This window comes from Rhinatrema bivittatum, chromosome 9 (genome assembly GCF_901001135.1).
Source record: "Rhinatrema bivittatum chromosome 9, aRhiBiv1.1, whole genome shotgun sequence".
Taxonomy (NCBI): Eukaryota; Metazoa; Chordata; class Amphibia; order Gymnophiona; family Rhinatrematidae; genus Rhinatrema; species Rhinatrema bivittatum.
Window position 1 is genome coordinate 237,293,975 of NC_042623.1, and position 16,265 is coordinate 237,310,239.

At 47.0% G+C, this 16,265-nt stretch overlaps 1 protein-coding gene across 4 annotated transcripts in view; it reads right to left on the bottom strand.

Moving 5' to 3' along the window:
• ATP11B (ATPase phospholipid transporting 11B (putative)) overlaps window positions 1-5,909 on the bottom strand; it is a 293,818-nt gene extending 287,909 nt beyond the window's left edge. For all 4 annotated transcript variants that reach the window (XM_029616746.1, XM_029616747.1, XM_029616745.1 and 1 more), the window contains exon 1: window positions 5,723-5,909. In XM_029616746.1, coding sequence (XP_029472606.1) covers window positions 5,723-5,749 — 27 coding nt within the window. In that variant the 5' untranslated portion in view covers window positions 5,750-5,909. The remainder of the gene's footprint in view (window positions 1-5,722) is intronic.
• Window positions 5,910-16,265: the final 10,356 nt, after the last annotated feature.

Here is a 16,265-nt window from a genome sequence, read left to right on the forward strand (position 1 = left end):
CAAATAACTCTGCTCAGTCAGCCTGCATGGTTGCCATTCGATGGCTCGGTGACCCTTCGCAGGATGGAGCATCGAATTATATAGCTTGCCAACGACTGTGCACCCACTGAATTTCTGACCCCTGTTTTTTTTGTTTTTAACAGTGATTTGGCCTAAAAGGACTTTTCCCAGTTAATGTGGCCTTTCTGCTGGCAGTCTGTGATCGACGAAAGTTAATCCATCAGAAGGCAAACAGACCTTTGTACATTAGCTCAGTTTTATTTTGAAAATTTAAAACAAATACCAGTGATTGGCGAAGAGCTGGCGAGCCACGTTTTCTTATTGCCAATTACTTTTACTTTTTTTTTTTTTTTCCTGTGCTCCGCTTTCGCCTTGGTCAGAAGGAAACACGGATTGCATACTTTAATTAGCTGTCCAAATATCTCTCCCTGTCCAGCAAAGAATTCATTAAGGGTTGTCCCTGGAAGTCATTTTGTCAGTAGTTGCAGTTTTAAGATTTTTGTGCAGGCATTGTAACTACAGCAATCTTCTCTAAATTACAAATCTTTTAATTTAGGAAGTGAGAGTGTCAAAAGATGGGAGAGCAGTGATAGAGAGGATCCTACTCCTGCGCTCTGGTGGAGCACAGGTGACAATAAAGAAGGTAAAGTCATTTCTTGAAGGAGTTAGTGATGTGGGGATGGAAAGTGAAGGGAGCAGAGGCGTCCATAGGCACAGCACAAGGTGCGCTTGCAGGTGATGCCATTTTACTGCTACTTCTGAACATTTCTGTAGCACTACAAGGTGTGGGCAGTGCTGTGCAGATGTGCATAAGAGCCAGTCCCTGCTTTGTGGCGTTTAACAATCCAGAGGGCAAACAACCAGAAAGATTTAAAAAAGCATGGAAGGAGAACCAGGGTAAAAATGTCTCCAATGTGGGTTAATCCATGGAGTGTAACTGAAGAGGAGAAACCGTTTTATGTAACAGATTAAAGCAGTGAGACCTGATTCCTTGCACCACAAACAGTCTATATATATATAGAATAATCAGGAAACGGGGTAGGGTGGGAGGGCGACAGATAAACTCGCCCCCACGCAGTAGGTGGGCATGTGACTTTTAACCAGCAAGGAATTAGGAAGGCTGACTTGTTGGAAAAGGCTCTGTAGGGACAGACGTGCTCTCTCGGAGCATTCTTCCAGTTAGACTTGCCAGCTCACTCCAGGCTAACTGAAGAGGCATTGCCGAGTTCCCTTGGCCATTCCCTTGATCTGGGGCGAGTTGGCAGCCTTGCTTCTAACCCATGGCACCGGCTAGCAGTAGACTGAACTCTTCCCTGCTCTCTCCTCTTGCAGGCTGTGCTATTTCTTTACATAAAAAAAAAAAAAAGGAAAACAGACAAGTTCTAGGCAATATTTTTTTTTTACTGGACTAAATTAATGCATTTGCTGACCGCCTTTCAACAGCTGTGCTTGCTTTAATCAGGCCCGTGCACCCGGGCAAGGAGATTCCCGTTAACCCTGGTATCTTAACATAACTAAGCTCGCAACCATTTCCTTCAACAATTGTTACAGAAAGTCATTTCAAGGACAGGTGAAAAATATTTAGCTTACTGCTGTATTTGAGAAAGCGCAGGTGCCAGAAACTCAACAGTTTGGAAAGCCCACCTGGGTATCTGCTCTTATCTCCTGACAATGAATAGTGCTATGGGCCTGTGAAGGGAGATTCAAGCACACGCCCCCAATCTCTGAAGTGCTGCTTCAACACACAGCAGAATCCTATACTCCTAGAATGCTTAGGATAATGAACAGATTTTAGTTATATACACACACACACACATGTGCACCCATGCTATTATTATAATCTGTGGACTCCATAGCCCTCCAGTCTGGATACCCCAGCACTACTCTCGTACCAAACCATCAATTTCTTTGACTGGGTGACTAGAAGAATAGATCAAGGGCATGTGCTGGATGTGGTACTTGGATTTCAGCAAAGTTTTAGATTGTGTCCACATACAATTTAGCAACCTGGAGGTGATCCCCAAAGTAGTGGACTGGACTGAATACTGGTCAAGTGATGGACAGCAAAGGGTGATAATAAATGGAGTTCAATCTCAGGAAAGAAGGGCGATTAGCATTTTGCTTCAAGGATCTGTGGCCGGTTTATTGAGTGACATTGTGTGTGGGGGGGTGGGGGGGGGGGAGTGAAAGGGAAAAGGTTTGCCTTTTAGAAATGTCATTAAGATCTGCTACAAAATGGACAACCCTGAGGGCCTACACAGAATGAGAAATGATCTAAGACTGCTTGAGGAGTATTTGAGAGCTTGGCAGTTAAGATTAAGTGTCAAAACAAAATGCAGAATCAGCTGTAATGCAGAAATCAAGGAAGCAGTACATAACCGGGGGTGAAAGGGGACAGGATATGCTGATGTGCAGCAATCAGGAGATGGATCTTGGGGTGATCATGTCTGGCGACAAAAGTAGCAAAGCAGTGTGATGGCCAGAGCTAGAGGGATACTAGGATGCATAGGGAGAGGCACAACCAGTAAGGGGGGAAAAATAAATGCTGTCTCTATGTAGGATGCATTATCCTAGAATACCATGTCCAGTTCTGGATGCTGGACTTCCAAAAGGATAGATCACAGGTGGCCAACTCCGGCCCTCAAGAGCCACAAAAAACAGGTCAGGGTTTCAGAATATCCAGGAGATAAATCTGCCTGCACTGTCTCCATTGAATCCAAATCTATCTCATGCATGTTAATTGTGGCTATCCTGAAAACCTGGCCTATTTGTGGCTCTTGAAGACTGGAGTTGGCCTCCCCTGGGATAGATGGAGTGAAAGTGCATCAGAAAAAGGCTACCAAAATAGTGCAAGGTCTGCACCAAAAAAACCATATGAGATGAGCAATTAAGGACCTAAATATGGAGACTCTAGAGCAGAGGAGTATAAGACACATTCAAATGCCTCAAGAAAAACCCTTCATAGGGAAAAGAATGCTCTCTAACAAGAGGTCAGTGCTGGATTTTGGGATGGGCGAGCTGGGTGGTCGCTCAGGGCATTGCGAGACATCCTGGGCACTGGCAGCATCACCCACCCCAAAGCAGCGTGGCCACGGTGGATCCCATCCTGTCATGGCCAAAGAGAAGTCCAGTGGACGCACCATGGGGGGGGGGGGGGGGCACTTTTCACCCAGGGCGCCAGTTGCCCAAAATCCAGCCCTGTGACAATGGTGTAAACTCAAAAACATCAGAAAAGATTGCTTAGGTAAAAAGAGTGGCAGATACCATGGGACAGCCTCCCAGTGAAGGCCAGAGATACAAAACCAGTAATGAAGTCAAGAAAGCAAGGGGAAAGCAGAGAGGTTCCCCGCGTTATAGAGAAGGGAGAGGAAAGCCAAAATCCCACTGGAGGCCTATGCTACTGCCCCAGCGATGAATGTCTGCACACTGGAAGGCCTAACTACCGGTATTATCTACCACCATACTGCATTCTCATGTTCTCTGTGACACTGAATACTAAACAGAGATCTGCATATATACAGAACACAGAGGAAAGACTTATGCAAAATATGGAGAAGAGCATCTGTCAGGACTGGAATCCGCCTGTCTCGGTTACAGCAAGAATTGAATACATTTGAAAATTAAAGTAACTACTGTCAGTGTCACTTTTGTAACACAGTGATGTGCCAGGTCAGACTAAAAAGCACCAAGAACCACCAATTTAGGTAATGGAGCACAACCCAATTTATGTCAACTGAAATTATGTCCAGTGTCACAACAAGGCAGGCTGAGCTTAATAGAATTAAGGGTTTGCTTTCCTGCTCCAATTTACATGTAGACCACCAATAAAAAAAAAAACAAAAACCTTTCCTCTAGCTTACAAAAGAATGATGAAATCAAATTAAATCCCCAATTACTAATCCATTTTGTCATGTTACTATGCAATACCAATGTAACTAGAAAGTAATTCATTTTATTGCATTTTACAATATATGGATTACAGGCACTGGCTGGTGAAAAGGAAAGCTTCACAGAGCTTGTGTTCCCCCTGGCAGGCTGGCACAGTGTTAGAAGCTATCTCACGCCAAAGGTATCACAGAAAACTTGTACCCTGTACAGATCATAGGGGCTTTGAGGAACTAGGTCTGTGTTTGTTACTCAAAGGCTGTCGGGGATTTGACCTTTTTTTTTTTTGGTTAATCCCTCTGTCTCCCTTTCATTGTGTTCTTGTCGTATGCAGGTGATAAGGCAAGCAGCAAACCTTGACGAAGACCAGCAGCTCATTCCTCATGGGTGGGCCACCTGAGCTGGGATTTGAACTGCTGCCCTAGAGGTGAAAGGCTCTGATATACTAAACCCTCCAGTCCCTCTAGTTGGAGAGAGAACAAACATCCCTTTTGGCATGACCCAGTTACACAAAAGCATCCAAGAATCTTTTTTGGCTAAGCCCTCAGCCTTTACTTGTTTTTTTTTTTTTTTGGTTTTTTTTTTTTTTTTTACTAAAATACAGTTTTCAGCTAGAAAGTCAAGGGGAACACAGTCATTATGGTAAACTGTACAACAATGTGAAAATGCTACTTTTTAACGATTAAGGAGGTAAAAGTGATCAAAGCTCTGTCAACCATAAATTGTGTGACAATTGCCTGGCCCAAAATTTTTTTTTTTTTTTTTGCTAAAACTGACAAAAGGGCTTTCCTTTTAGTTAAATTTAAAGTTTTAGTCTCATCTTTCTGTTAAACAGCACCTACCACAGAAAAATAGTCACAAAACTGCACTTCCATGACTCAACCCCCACCCCGGACATCTTTGCCATTTAAAACACAGTCACCACCAGGCTTATTTTAAGAGTAGAGGGGGGGGGGGGGGGTTTCTTTCAGCCCAGCAGTGTCCTTTTTCACTCAGAACCAGCCCGTATTGGGCTATGGCACCTTGAGCATCCATTCGCACCTACCCAGGGTCCCCACCCCACCCAATCATTGCAGGGCAAGGGACTGCAGCGCCTCTGGAAGCCGCCACGCCTGCGCCCGAGCCGGGACCAGCGGCTGTCACTGTTGAGCACAGTGACAGCCACTGTGAATGCTGCCTCCGGCTGGCCCAGAAAGGAGAATCCAACCCCGGTGCTCTCTGCACGGCAGGGCACAGTCCGGCCCCATGCAAAGTACTTTAATGACACGTTTCCCCCGCAATGGACTCAGCTTAGGGGAAAAGAAACGGATCCTCTCTAAAAGCCAGGGCAGCATCAAGCACTCGGGGAAGGAAAATCAGGAACAGTAAGCGGCTCTTCCTGCTAATGGGCTGTGCAGTTAGTCACTCGAGGCCACACCAGGCTCAGAGACACTGCAATAAGACAGGTCGGCCCCTCTCTTTCAGCTCGCTTTGGAAAAAGAAAGTGATTAATAAGCCTAAAATGCACATCCAAACTTCCCTACTCCACTTTTTTTTTTTTTTTTTTTTTAAAGCTGTGAGCCCGGTTTACCGAACCGAAAAATAACTTAAAAGCACAATCCAAGCAGCCCGAGCAAGCTCCGATCACCGTGGAACCGACGAGCCGGGGGTGAGTGGGAGGCCCGGGGGGCAGCCGCCGTGGATCCCGCGGAGCCCGGATCCACAGCTTCCGTCCATCGGAGGACGGAACATCTGGCGGAAGCGGTCGGCGGCGGAGGGGGGGGGGGGGGGGGTGAAGAGGAGGACGCAGCGGCACGGACCGTCGGAGCCTCGCCGCCATCCCGGGAGCGTCACCTACCAGCTGCTGTCGTATCCAGCGCAACATCTCAGCGGCTGCCGGCCGCCGCCGCCGCGGCTCTCAGTCCCGGCTCCCCATGGCTCCGTCCCTGGCCAGGCTGCACTGGGGATCGGCGCTGCCCGGCGCGGCCGCCCTCATCCTTCCCCGGCGCGTCTGTCACCCGAGGGGAGGAGAGCCCGCCCCCTTCCGGAAGTGACCTCATCCTTCCCCCGGCGCGTCTGTCACCCGAGGGGAGGAGAGCCCGCCCCCTTCCCGGAAGTGACCTCATCCCTTCTCCCAGACGCGGGGGAAGGGCACGCAGAGGAGGTCGTCTCCGCTCCGAGGCCGGCCCGGGTCTTGTTTTGCTGCCCCCGTGGCATCTATGGGCTTGTAGTCCCGCTTTCCCCTGTCGAGCTTTGGAACTACAACTCCATAGATGCCCCGGGCCAAAACCAGAACTGGATCAGTCTGGCAGAGTTATCCTAGGGCGGGCGGCAACAGTAGCTTGTCACGGTCCTGGCGATGACTGTACCGGGGAGGAATGGGGCAGCTTCTGGCATCTCATGAGACGGATTGTACTCCCTAGAACATAAAATATGTAAAAACAAATTCCCTTTTTTTGTCTTGATGTCATTGTAAACTCCACTGAGCAGGGACTGTCTTTATAGGTTTTTGTATAGTGCTGCATAATGCTGAGTAGCACTATAGAAGTGATAAATGGTAGTCGTTATTAACTAAAACCCTCAGTCTGCATCACATGTTGCACGTAAAATAATTATTTTATCCAATTGTATTTTAGTATATTGTAAGCTGTTCTGAGTTGCTGAATTCCATATAGGAAGGGCATGAATAAAATGAGGACCCTGGGAATGGGCGCTAAGTGATAGACCAACGAAAAGCGGTGGTAAATGGAATTCACTCAGGAGAGAAAAGGTGATTAGTGGGGGTGCCTTAAAGTTCTGTTCTGGGTCCCTTTCTGTTTAATATCTTTCAGCTCAATACAGTAAAGTGTGGCTGCGGTTACCCTGCTCCTAATTGGCTTTCTACTCAATTTTCGGCCGCGTTAGTCCAACCCGCGATACACTATCCCCTTTAATCCATCCTTACCGCCTCTTTAAATCCCCGGGTAACCCCTTCCGCACGCGGCATGTATATCAGATGTAAACCATCGAATTAGCTATTCCCTCCCATAGAGTAACGCGCACCCCGACTATCGCTTTTTTACCCTGCCGTTTTGCCGCGCATTTAACCTGCTCATTTACCGCCTACCCTTACCCCTGCGTTAGAGGCAGGTGTAATGGTAGACGGCAAACTTTCCCCCAAAAAGAAACCTAAAAACATAAAATCCCCTCCTCCCGAAGCAACTCGACAACTTGTTGCTTTCAGCCCCTTCAACCCTTCAGCACCGTCAATTTGGGCGCTCATGCCAATGAAAGCGCAGGGATGGCCGTGACGTCACGCCCGCCCGTCCCTGTGCTTTCATTGGCATGAGCGCCCGTCAATTTGGGCGCTCAAGCCAATGAAAGCACAGGGACGGGCGGGCGTGACGTCACGGCCGTCCCTGCGCTTTCATTGGCATGAGCGCCCGTCCGTTTGGGCGCTCAAGCCAATGAAAGCACAGGGACGGGCGGGCGTGATGTCTTTTTTTTTTTTTTTTCCCTTGGCTGCACCCGCGCTCTTCTTTTAATTTCTTGGCTGCTGGTGACGTGAGCGCTGGAGGCAGCCCGCTGTCATCGAGAGCCAGGAGAACCGGGACTGGGGGGGGACACCGCTGCAAGCCGCTTTTGCCGCCGGCTGCCCCCCCCTCCGGAGGACGGCAGAGAGGACGGCAGAGAAAGCTGAAAGGGCTGAAAAACAACAAAAGGTAAGTTGGCACATGTCGAGCCGCTTCGGGAGGAGGGGATTTTAGGTTTTTAGGTTTTAGGGTTTAGGGTTAAAGTTGGGATCCACTTCCTGGTGCCTGTCATTTCAAATGTCATTTGAAATGACAGGTACCAGCGCACCCAGGATACTGTATAGGCGCTCCTCCATAACATGCACATTTTCCCTCATGCATATTCATTGTGGATATCCCAAAAACCCGACTGGCTGGTGGCCCTCCAGGACAGGTTTGGGGACCACTGGCTTACAGTCTAGGCTTGTTCCTGAAGCAACTAAAGGCAAAGTGACTTGACTGAGGCTACAAGGAGTGCCAGAGGGTGAAGTGGGATTTGAACCCTGGCTTGCTGCTCTAACCTCTGGGACACTCCACTACTGAGCCTGCTGACATTTTTAGACCTTTCCAGTTGCCAGTTACTTGATTGGGCCTCACATAGTAATACAAATGGGAATATTGCTGTTGTTTTGCTTTCCAAAGATAGAAGAATATTTATGAATTTGAATACACGTGGGATGTTGTAGCACTCTTATTAAAGTCTCCAGTGAAATACTGCCTCATACAATTATTGTGCTTACAATTGTTGAGCCCTTTAAACAGAGCTAGAGTGGAACCCTGTACTAATGGAATGAAATGTATTTACAACACATGTCTAGCCTGCCCAGCCACAGTTCTGAGCAAGAGCCAGCTGTAAATTAACTTCAGCTATAGCCACAGCAACATAAGCTGCAAATCCTAAGTTCACAATGCAGAATTCAAGAGGATGGTGGACCAAGGAGGAGAAAGAAGATGTGAGGGAGTACACAAAAGACTCCTTCAAGCCAACTTAAAACTCAGGCTAGAGCCAGATATCCTGGTCCGCCTTAAGGCGCAGGACCGCAAAGGATTCTGGGTCCCAGGAGGATCCCTACCTAGCAGTATAAAAGGGCCCAGAAGAATTAGGAAGGCCCTGGGGAGCTGCTTCAACTTCATGCTATGCCTGTACAGAGTATGTTTAACTGCTTTTGGATATTTAAAATGAGGTGAGCTACTAATTTGTTCTGTTGTTTCCTTGAATCCTGTAAATAAACCTTTGTTTCTAACCAGAACAGCTAAGTCTGCTGTCTTCCTTGGCTGTTCAAGATGCTGTGGCTGGCCCAAAACACTACACATGGTGGTTGTAGCTGGTAGCCTAAAGCGGGAACCACAGGTACCAACCCATAGCTATAGCACAGAAGAAAAAACCCCCACAGGTTTTTTTCCTGTTTCCAGGGGCCTCCCTAGTTTCTTGCCTAAGAGCGCTAAAACCAGGCTAAGGGGATTAGCCCTTCTGGAATAAATAGAGTTCAAGAATTGAGGCAGGGTGGACAGGCCAATAGGATTTTCTTTTTTTTTCTCTCCTTTCCCCAGAGAGTTGCTTGCCTAGTACTTCCCCTCCCCCAGAATGCAGGCAAATATAGAGCAAGTAATACCGGTCCTGGCTACCGGGCAACAACAGTTGTAAAATACTTTGCAGATCCAGGTTGACCAGTAGCACTTAGTGCGGGAGCAAGTAGCTCAGCAGAACACCATACTGACTCAAGTGGCATAGGCAGTGCAAATGGCGGTGATTAAACCATCTTCCTTGATCACGACCTTACTGAAGATGACTCCCAGAGAGGATCCCAACAGAATTTTGAGCGGACTGCTATATTAACCGGCTGTCCAGAGGATAGTTGGGCTACCTATATAGGTAACTTACTAATTGGAGACTGTCAAGCTGCTTTCCAGACCGCAAACCCTGATGGCACAGCCATGAGCCTGAAAGTTAAAACCGCTCACTCCAGAGTCCTACTGACAACACTTCCGGTTCGGCTCCCTGGGGAGAATCCAAGAAACCTTTTCCATTGACTTTGTGATGTCGCCTGGAAGTGGCTCTACCCAGAGGAGACGGCTGGTGAGGAGGTCGCCAAGACAATTCTCCTGGAGCAATTCCTAGATGGCCTCGGATGGCCCATGCAGCAGTGGGTCTACCAACAACCAAATCTGACATTTGAAAATGTCTTAGAAGTGGCCAAGGCCTACTATTAGGCTCACTCTATGCTAGAAACACTATGTTTCCCTAAGAAGGTATGGAACAGGCCTAAAGGCTGACAAGATCTTCAGGGGCTTCAGCTGCTGGAAGATCCGACTCGAAAATGAGTCATAACACCAATGCCCAACTTGGAGATTCCCTATGTTTCACTTGGAGAGAATGCATCTATTTCACCCGGGACTGTCCACACCATGAAGAAGAAGCTATGGACATTAATTGATGACTCCACACTATTGTCATTTTGCGGATATTCCCTGGCAGAAGACCGGCACTTTTGTTATTTCCATAGAAATAGATGGCATTTCAACACAGGCCCTGGTAGATTCAGGAAGCATGAAAACCCTCATTCGACATGATTTGGTGAAATGGATCCAAATTAATTATGAGAATGTGGTACTCTTGACCTGCATACATGGTGACCACAGACAATATTCAACTTGCCAACTGGAGTTAAAGATATATAGAAACATAGAAATGACGGCAGAAGAAGACCAAACGGCCCATCCAGTCTGCCCAGCAAGCTTCACATTTTTTTCTCATACTTATCTGTTTCTCTTAGCTCTTTGGTTCTATTTCCCTTCCACCCCCACCATTAATGTAGAGAGCAGTGATGGAGCTGCAACCAAGTGAAATATCAAGCTTGATTAGTTATGGGTAGTAGGGGAAGTAACCGCTGCAATAAGCAAGCTACACCCTTGCTTATTTGTTTTACCCAGACTGTGTTGTTCAGCCCTTATTGGTTGTTTTTCTTCTCCCCTGCTGTTGAAGCAGGGAGCTATGCTGGATATGCTTGTAGTATCAGTTTTTCTTCTTCCCTGCCGTTGAAGCAGAGAGCTATGCTGGATATGCGTGAAGTATCAGTTTTTCTTCTCCCCTGCCGTTGAAGCAGGATATGCATTGAAAGTGAAGTATCAGGCTTATTTGGTTTGGGGTAGTAACCGCCGTAACAAGCCAGCTACTCCCCGCTTTGTGAGTGCGAATCCTTTTTTCTTCTCCCCTGCCGTTGAAGCAGAGAGCTATGCTGGATATGCGTGAAGTATCAGTTTTTCTTCTCCCCTGCCGTTGAAGCAGAGAGCTATGCTGGATATGCGTGAAGTATCAGTTTTTCTTCTCCCCTGCCGTTGAAGCAGAGAGCTATGCTGGATATGCGTGAAGTATCAGTTTTTCTTCTCCCCTGCCGTTGAAGCAGAGAGCTATGCTGGATATGCGTGAAGTATCAGTTTTTCTTCTCCCCTGCCGTTGAAGCAGAGAGCTATGCTGGATATGCGTGAAGTATCAGGTTTTCTTCTCCCCTGCCGTTGAAGCAGGGAGCTATGCTGGATATGCGTGAAGTATCAGTTTTTCTTCTCCCCTGCCGTTGAAGCAGAGAGCTATGCTGGATATGCATTGAAAGTGAAGTATCAGGCTTATTTGGTTTGGGGTAGTAACCGCCGTAACAAGCCAGCTACTCCCCACTTTGTGAGTGCAAATCCTTTTTTCCACATTTCCTCTTGCTGTTGTAGCTTAGAGCGATGTTGGAGTCACAGTAACCATGTGTATGTTTATTGAATAAGGGTATTGTCTCCAGGCAGTAGCCGTCATTCTGGCTAGCCACCCACTCTTTATTGACGGCCTCTTGATTTTATGGATCCACAGTGTTTATCCCACGCCCCTTTGAAGTCCTTCACAGTTCTGGTCTTCACCACTTCCTCCGGAAGGGCATTCCAGGCATCCACCACCCTCTCCGTGAAGAAATACTTCCTGACATTGGTTCTGAATCTTCCTCCCTGGAGCTTCAAATCGTGACCCCTGGTTCTGCTGATTTTTTTCCTATGGAAAAGGTTTGTCGTTGTCTTTGGATCATTAAAACCTTTCAAGTATCTGAAAGTCTGTATCATATCACCTCTGCTCCTCCTTTCCTCCAGGGTGTACATATTTAGATTCTTCAATCTCTCCTCATAAGTCATTTGATGAAGACCTTCCACCTTTTTGGTCACCCTTCTCTGGACCGCCTCCATCTTGACTCTGTCTCTTCGGAGATACGGTCTCCAGAACTGAACACAATACTCCAGGTGAGGTCTCACCAAGGACCTGTACAAGGGGATAATCACTTCCCTTTTCTTACTCGATATTCCTCTCTCTATGCAGCCCAGCATTCTTCTGGCTTTAGCTATCGCCTTGTCACATTGTTTCGCCGACTTCAGATCATTAGACACCATCACCCCAAGGTCTCTCTCCTGCTCCGTGCACATCAGCCTTTCTCCCCCCATCGAATACAGTTCATTCGGATTTCCATTCCCCATATGCATGACTTTGCACTTCTTGGCATTGAATGTCAGCTGCCATGTCTTCGACCACTCTTCCATCTTCCTTAAATCCCGTCTCATTCTCTCCACTCCTTCCGGCGAGTCCACTCTGTTGCAGATCTTAGTGTCATCCGCAAAAAGACATACCTTACCTTCTATCCCTTCCGCAATGTCGCTCACAAAGATATTGAAAAGGACCGGTCCCAACACCGATCCCTGCGGTACACCGCTTAAAACCGCTCTCTCTTCAGAGAGAGTTCCATTTACCATCACACATTGTCTTCTGTCCGTCAACCAGTTTGCAATCCAGGCCACCACCTCGGCACTCACTCCTAAGCTTTTCATTTTATTCACCAGTCTCCTGTGCGGGACAGTGTCAAAAGCTTTGCTGAAATCCAAGTAGATGACATCGAGTGCTCTTCCTCGATCCAATTCCTTGGTTACCCAGTCAAAAAAGTCAATCAGATTTGTCTGACAGGATCTTCCAATGGTGAATCCATGCTGCCTCTGGTCCAGCAATTCTCCCGACTGTAGATAGTTCACTATTCTCTCTTTCAACAGTGACTCCATTACTTTTCCCACCACCGAAGTGAGGCTAACCGGTCTGTAGTTACCAGCCTCTTCTCTGTTCCCACTCTTGTGAAGCGGGACCACCACCGCTCTCCTCCAATCATTCGGCACCACTCCCGTTTCTAGGGATCTATTGAATAGGTCACACAGCGGACCCACCAGCACATCTCTGAGCTCCCTCAGTATTCTGGGATGAACTTCATCAGGCCCCATGGCTTTGTCCACTTTCAGTTTCACCAGCTCTTCCCATACATTTTCTACTGTGAATGGAGTTACATCTACTCCATTCCCCTCCAGTTTCTTGTTAACTAGTGTCGGTCCTTCTCCAGGGTCCTCTTTAGTGAACACAGAACTGAAGTATTCATTTAATATTTCTGCCATTTCTTCGTCTCTCTCCACACATTGATCCTTTCCACCTTTCAATTTCACTATACCACTTTGAACTTTTCTCTTTTCACTGATGTATCTGAAAAATGTTTTGTTACCACTCTTTACCTCTTTGGCAATCCTCTCTTCCGCTTGACTTTTTGCCATCTTGATTAATTTCTTCGTCTCCCTCAGTTCTACCAGATATTCTTCTTTGTGTTCCTCCTTTTGGGATCTTTTATATTTCTTGAACGCTGTTCTTTTAGCCTTTATTTTGTCAGCCACCTCCTTTGAGAACCAGATAGGTTTCATTTTTCTTTTGCTTTTCTTTACTTTTCTAACATATAGATTAGTTGCCTTGGTGATTGCTCCTTTTAGATTGGTCCACTGTTGATCCACATCTCTCTCGTTTTCCCAGCCTTTTAGTTCTTCCTCCAGGTACTTCCCCATTTCATCAAAGTCTGTGTTTTTGAACATCAAAACTTGGGTTTTTGTGCTTCTTTTCCGTGTCCTTTTTGTGATATTAAACCATACCGTTTGATGATCACTGGTGCTGAGGTGGGCACCCACCTGGACGTCTGAGACATTATCTCCATTAGTGAGCACTAAGTCAAGTATAGCTCCTTCTCTCGTGGGTTCCATTACCATTTGTTTGAACAAAGCTAATTGCAGGGCATCTACTATTTCTCTACTATTATTAGATTCTGCAGATGGGATTCTCCAGTCTACATCTGGCATATTAAAGTCTCCAACGATCACCACTTCTCCTTTCTTTGCTATCCTGTGGATGTCTTCAATCAGATCTCTGTCCAGCTCTTCCTTTTGGTTTGGAGGCCTGTAAACCACTCCAATAAAAATGGATGCCCCATCTTTTTTTAAGTCGGCCCATAGTGCTTCTTCTTTGCCCCATGTTCCTTGCAGCTCAGATGCTTGGATATTGTTTCTGACATATAGAGCCACTCCTCCCCCTTTCCTATCCTCTCTGTCCTTCCTTAACAAGTTATAGCCTGGTATTGCCGTATCCCAGTCATGATATTCTGTAAACCATGTTTCCGTGACAGCAACAACGTCCAAGTCTGCCTCCACCATTAGGGCTTGCAGCTCTGGGATTTTATTACCCAAACTACGAGCATTTGTGCTCATAGCTTTCCAGCTTTCTTTGCTCAGGTTACTGCTGTTCCTGGACTCCTTTTGTGACCTATTTAGTTGAGTTTTGTTATCCACTTTTCTCTTTGCATTTGTGCAAGGGAAGATATTAATGCCTCTGATGACAGAGTCATCCATCACTGTGAGCTTTTTCCTTTGGTTTCTGATTTGGAATTTCTGTATGCATTGGGTTTTTTCTCTCTTTTCCGATAACATTTCAATCTTTTTCTCAAGGACTTCTTCAGAATTTAATACAGAGAAGGCATTTTGTACTTGTTGCACTTGATACAGTGTGTGTCTACGGAACACAGGTCTTATTCTTCCAGAGCCCACTGTAATACTTTTTAAGTTCCTTAATGGCCTGTGTGAGTGGTGGGATAGAGTTGTGGGTTGCACAGCTTTCAATAATGGGTGTCTGTGGGTTACAGGTCTTATCCTACCTGAGCCCACGGTAAATCTCTTTTTTCTTGAGTTTTGGTTATTCAGTGGTAAGTGGAAATTATTTCCTGAATAATGTACCGTGGCTGAGACTCTCTTTATTGAAGCTAATTCAGCTTTAAAGTCATCCAGATAAAATAGAAGAAGGGGTTCTTCCATGCCTCTTCTATCCTGTCCTCATTGGACAAGACTATCCGAACGTTAACAAACTCTGGACCCTGCACACAACAGAGACACCCAACACCAACAATAAGGAGTTACCATTCCATGAACTCTTCCTTATAGAGGATATGGTCTTGTTTTCTAAGGTCTCAAAAATGCCAAAATCCCCGGAGATAACTGAGACAGGCCAAGTATAGTTTTGCAGCTCACCAGCAGACCGAGGGGACAGCTACTTCAGAGTCAGAGGAAGATTTGCCAGCCAACTCGAATCTCATGCCTGACCCTGCCAACTGGGAAACCGAGGGTAAACCAGGACCCTTTAAATGGACCAAGAGGGAATATGAGTCTTTTAAGTGGGCCAGGGAGCACCTACAGAGGGTAGATGGTAAGGTAGTTCTGGGAGCTCCAGTGGCTGCGCTGGATTCTCTGTATTTTATAATGAAAAGAGACTTGCTATACTGAGTTGTAAAGGGAAGTCTGGAAGGGGAACTGATAGAGCAACTCCTGGTCCCCAAGTCCTATTGCCAGAAAGTCATGCAGTTAGCACATAGTCACCTGCTAGGGGGTCACCTGGCGAGGAAAAAACCTGAGAGAAAATTTTAGTCCAATTCTACAGGCTGGGGATATATAAACAGATCTAGTGGTATTGCCAGTCCTGTCCTAGCTGACAACTCACTAAACCTGCTGGTTTTCAGGCAGCACCTCACATTCCCATGCCCATCATTGAAACCCCTTTTGAAAGAGTGGTTATGAACCTTGTGGAGCTGCTAGAGAGAACCACTAGAGGAATTAAGTATATTCTTGTGATCCTGGACTATGCCACAAGATACCCAGAGGCCCTACCACTGAAAATATGAAAACCCTGACAGTGGAGACTGATTTAATGGAAGTTTTCTCTTGGGTGAGACTACCCAAAGAGATCTTGACAGACCAAAGGATCCCATTTGTCTCGAAAGGAATAAAGCAACTCTGTCGCCTGCTTTAAGGTGAAAACTTTACATATGTCAGTGTACCATCCACAGACTGATGGCCTCGTGGAAAGCTTCAGTAGAACACTTAAGCAAATGTTGCAGAAGTTCATAGATGAAGGTGGCAAAAATTGGGACTTGTAGTTATTACTACCCTATGTGCTATTCACAGTGGGGCCAATTTTAAATGTTACACGCGCAGGGTACATTTGTGCTGCCACGCGCATGTTATAAAATCCGGGGTCGGCGCGCACAAGGGGGTGCGCACTTGTGCACCTTACACGCACTGAGCCCAAGGGGAGCCCCAATGGCTTTCCCCGTTCCCTCCAAGGCCGCTCCGAAATTGGGGTGGCCTTGGAGGGAACTTTTTTTTCAATCCCCTTCACCTTCCCCTATCTAGCCCACCCCCCAGCCCTAACTAAATCCCCCCTACCTTTGTTTCCGAAGTTACGCCTGCCCGAGGCAGGCGTAACTTGCTCACCCCGGCCAGCTGCTGGCGCGCCAACCCCCGGCACAGGCCACTGTGCCGGATGATTCGGGTCCGCCCCCAAACTGCCACCACGCCCTCAGCCCTGCCCCGGCCTGCCCATTTTTGAAAGCCCCGGGACATACGCACGTCCCGGGGCTTGCGCGCACCGCAGAGCCTATGCAAAAAAGGCTCAGCGCGTGCAGGGGTAGGTTTTCGGGTGTTACGAGCGTA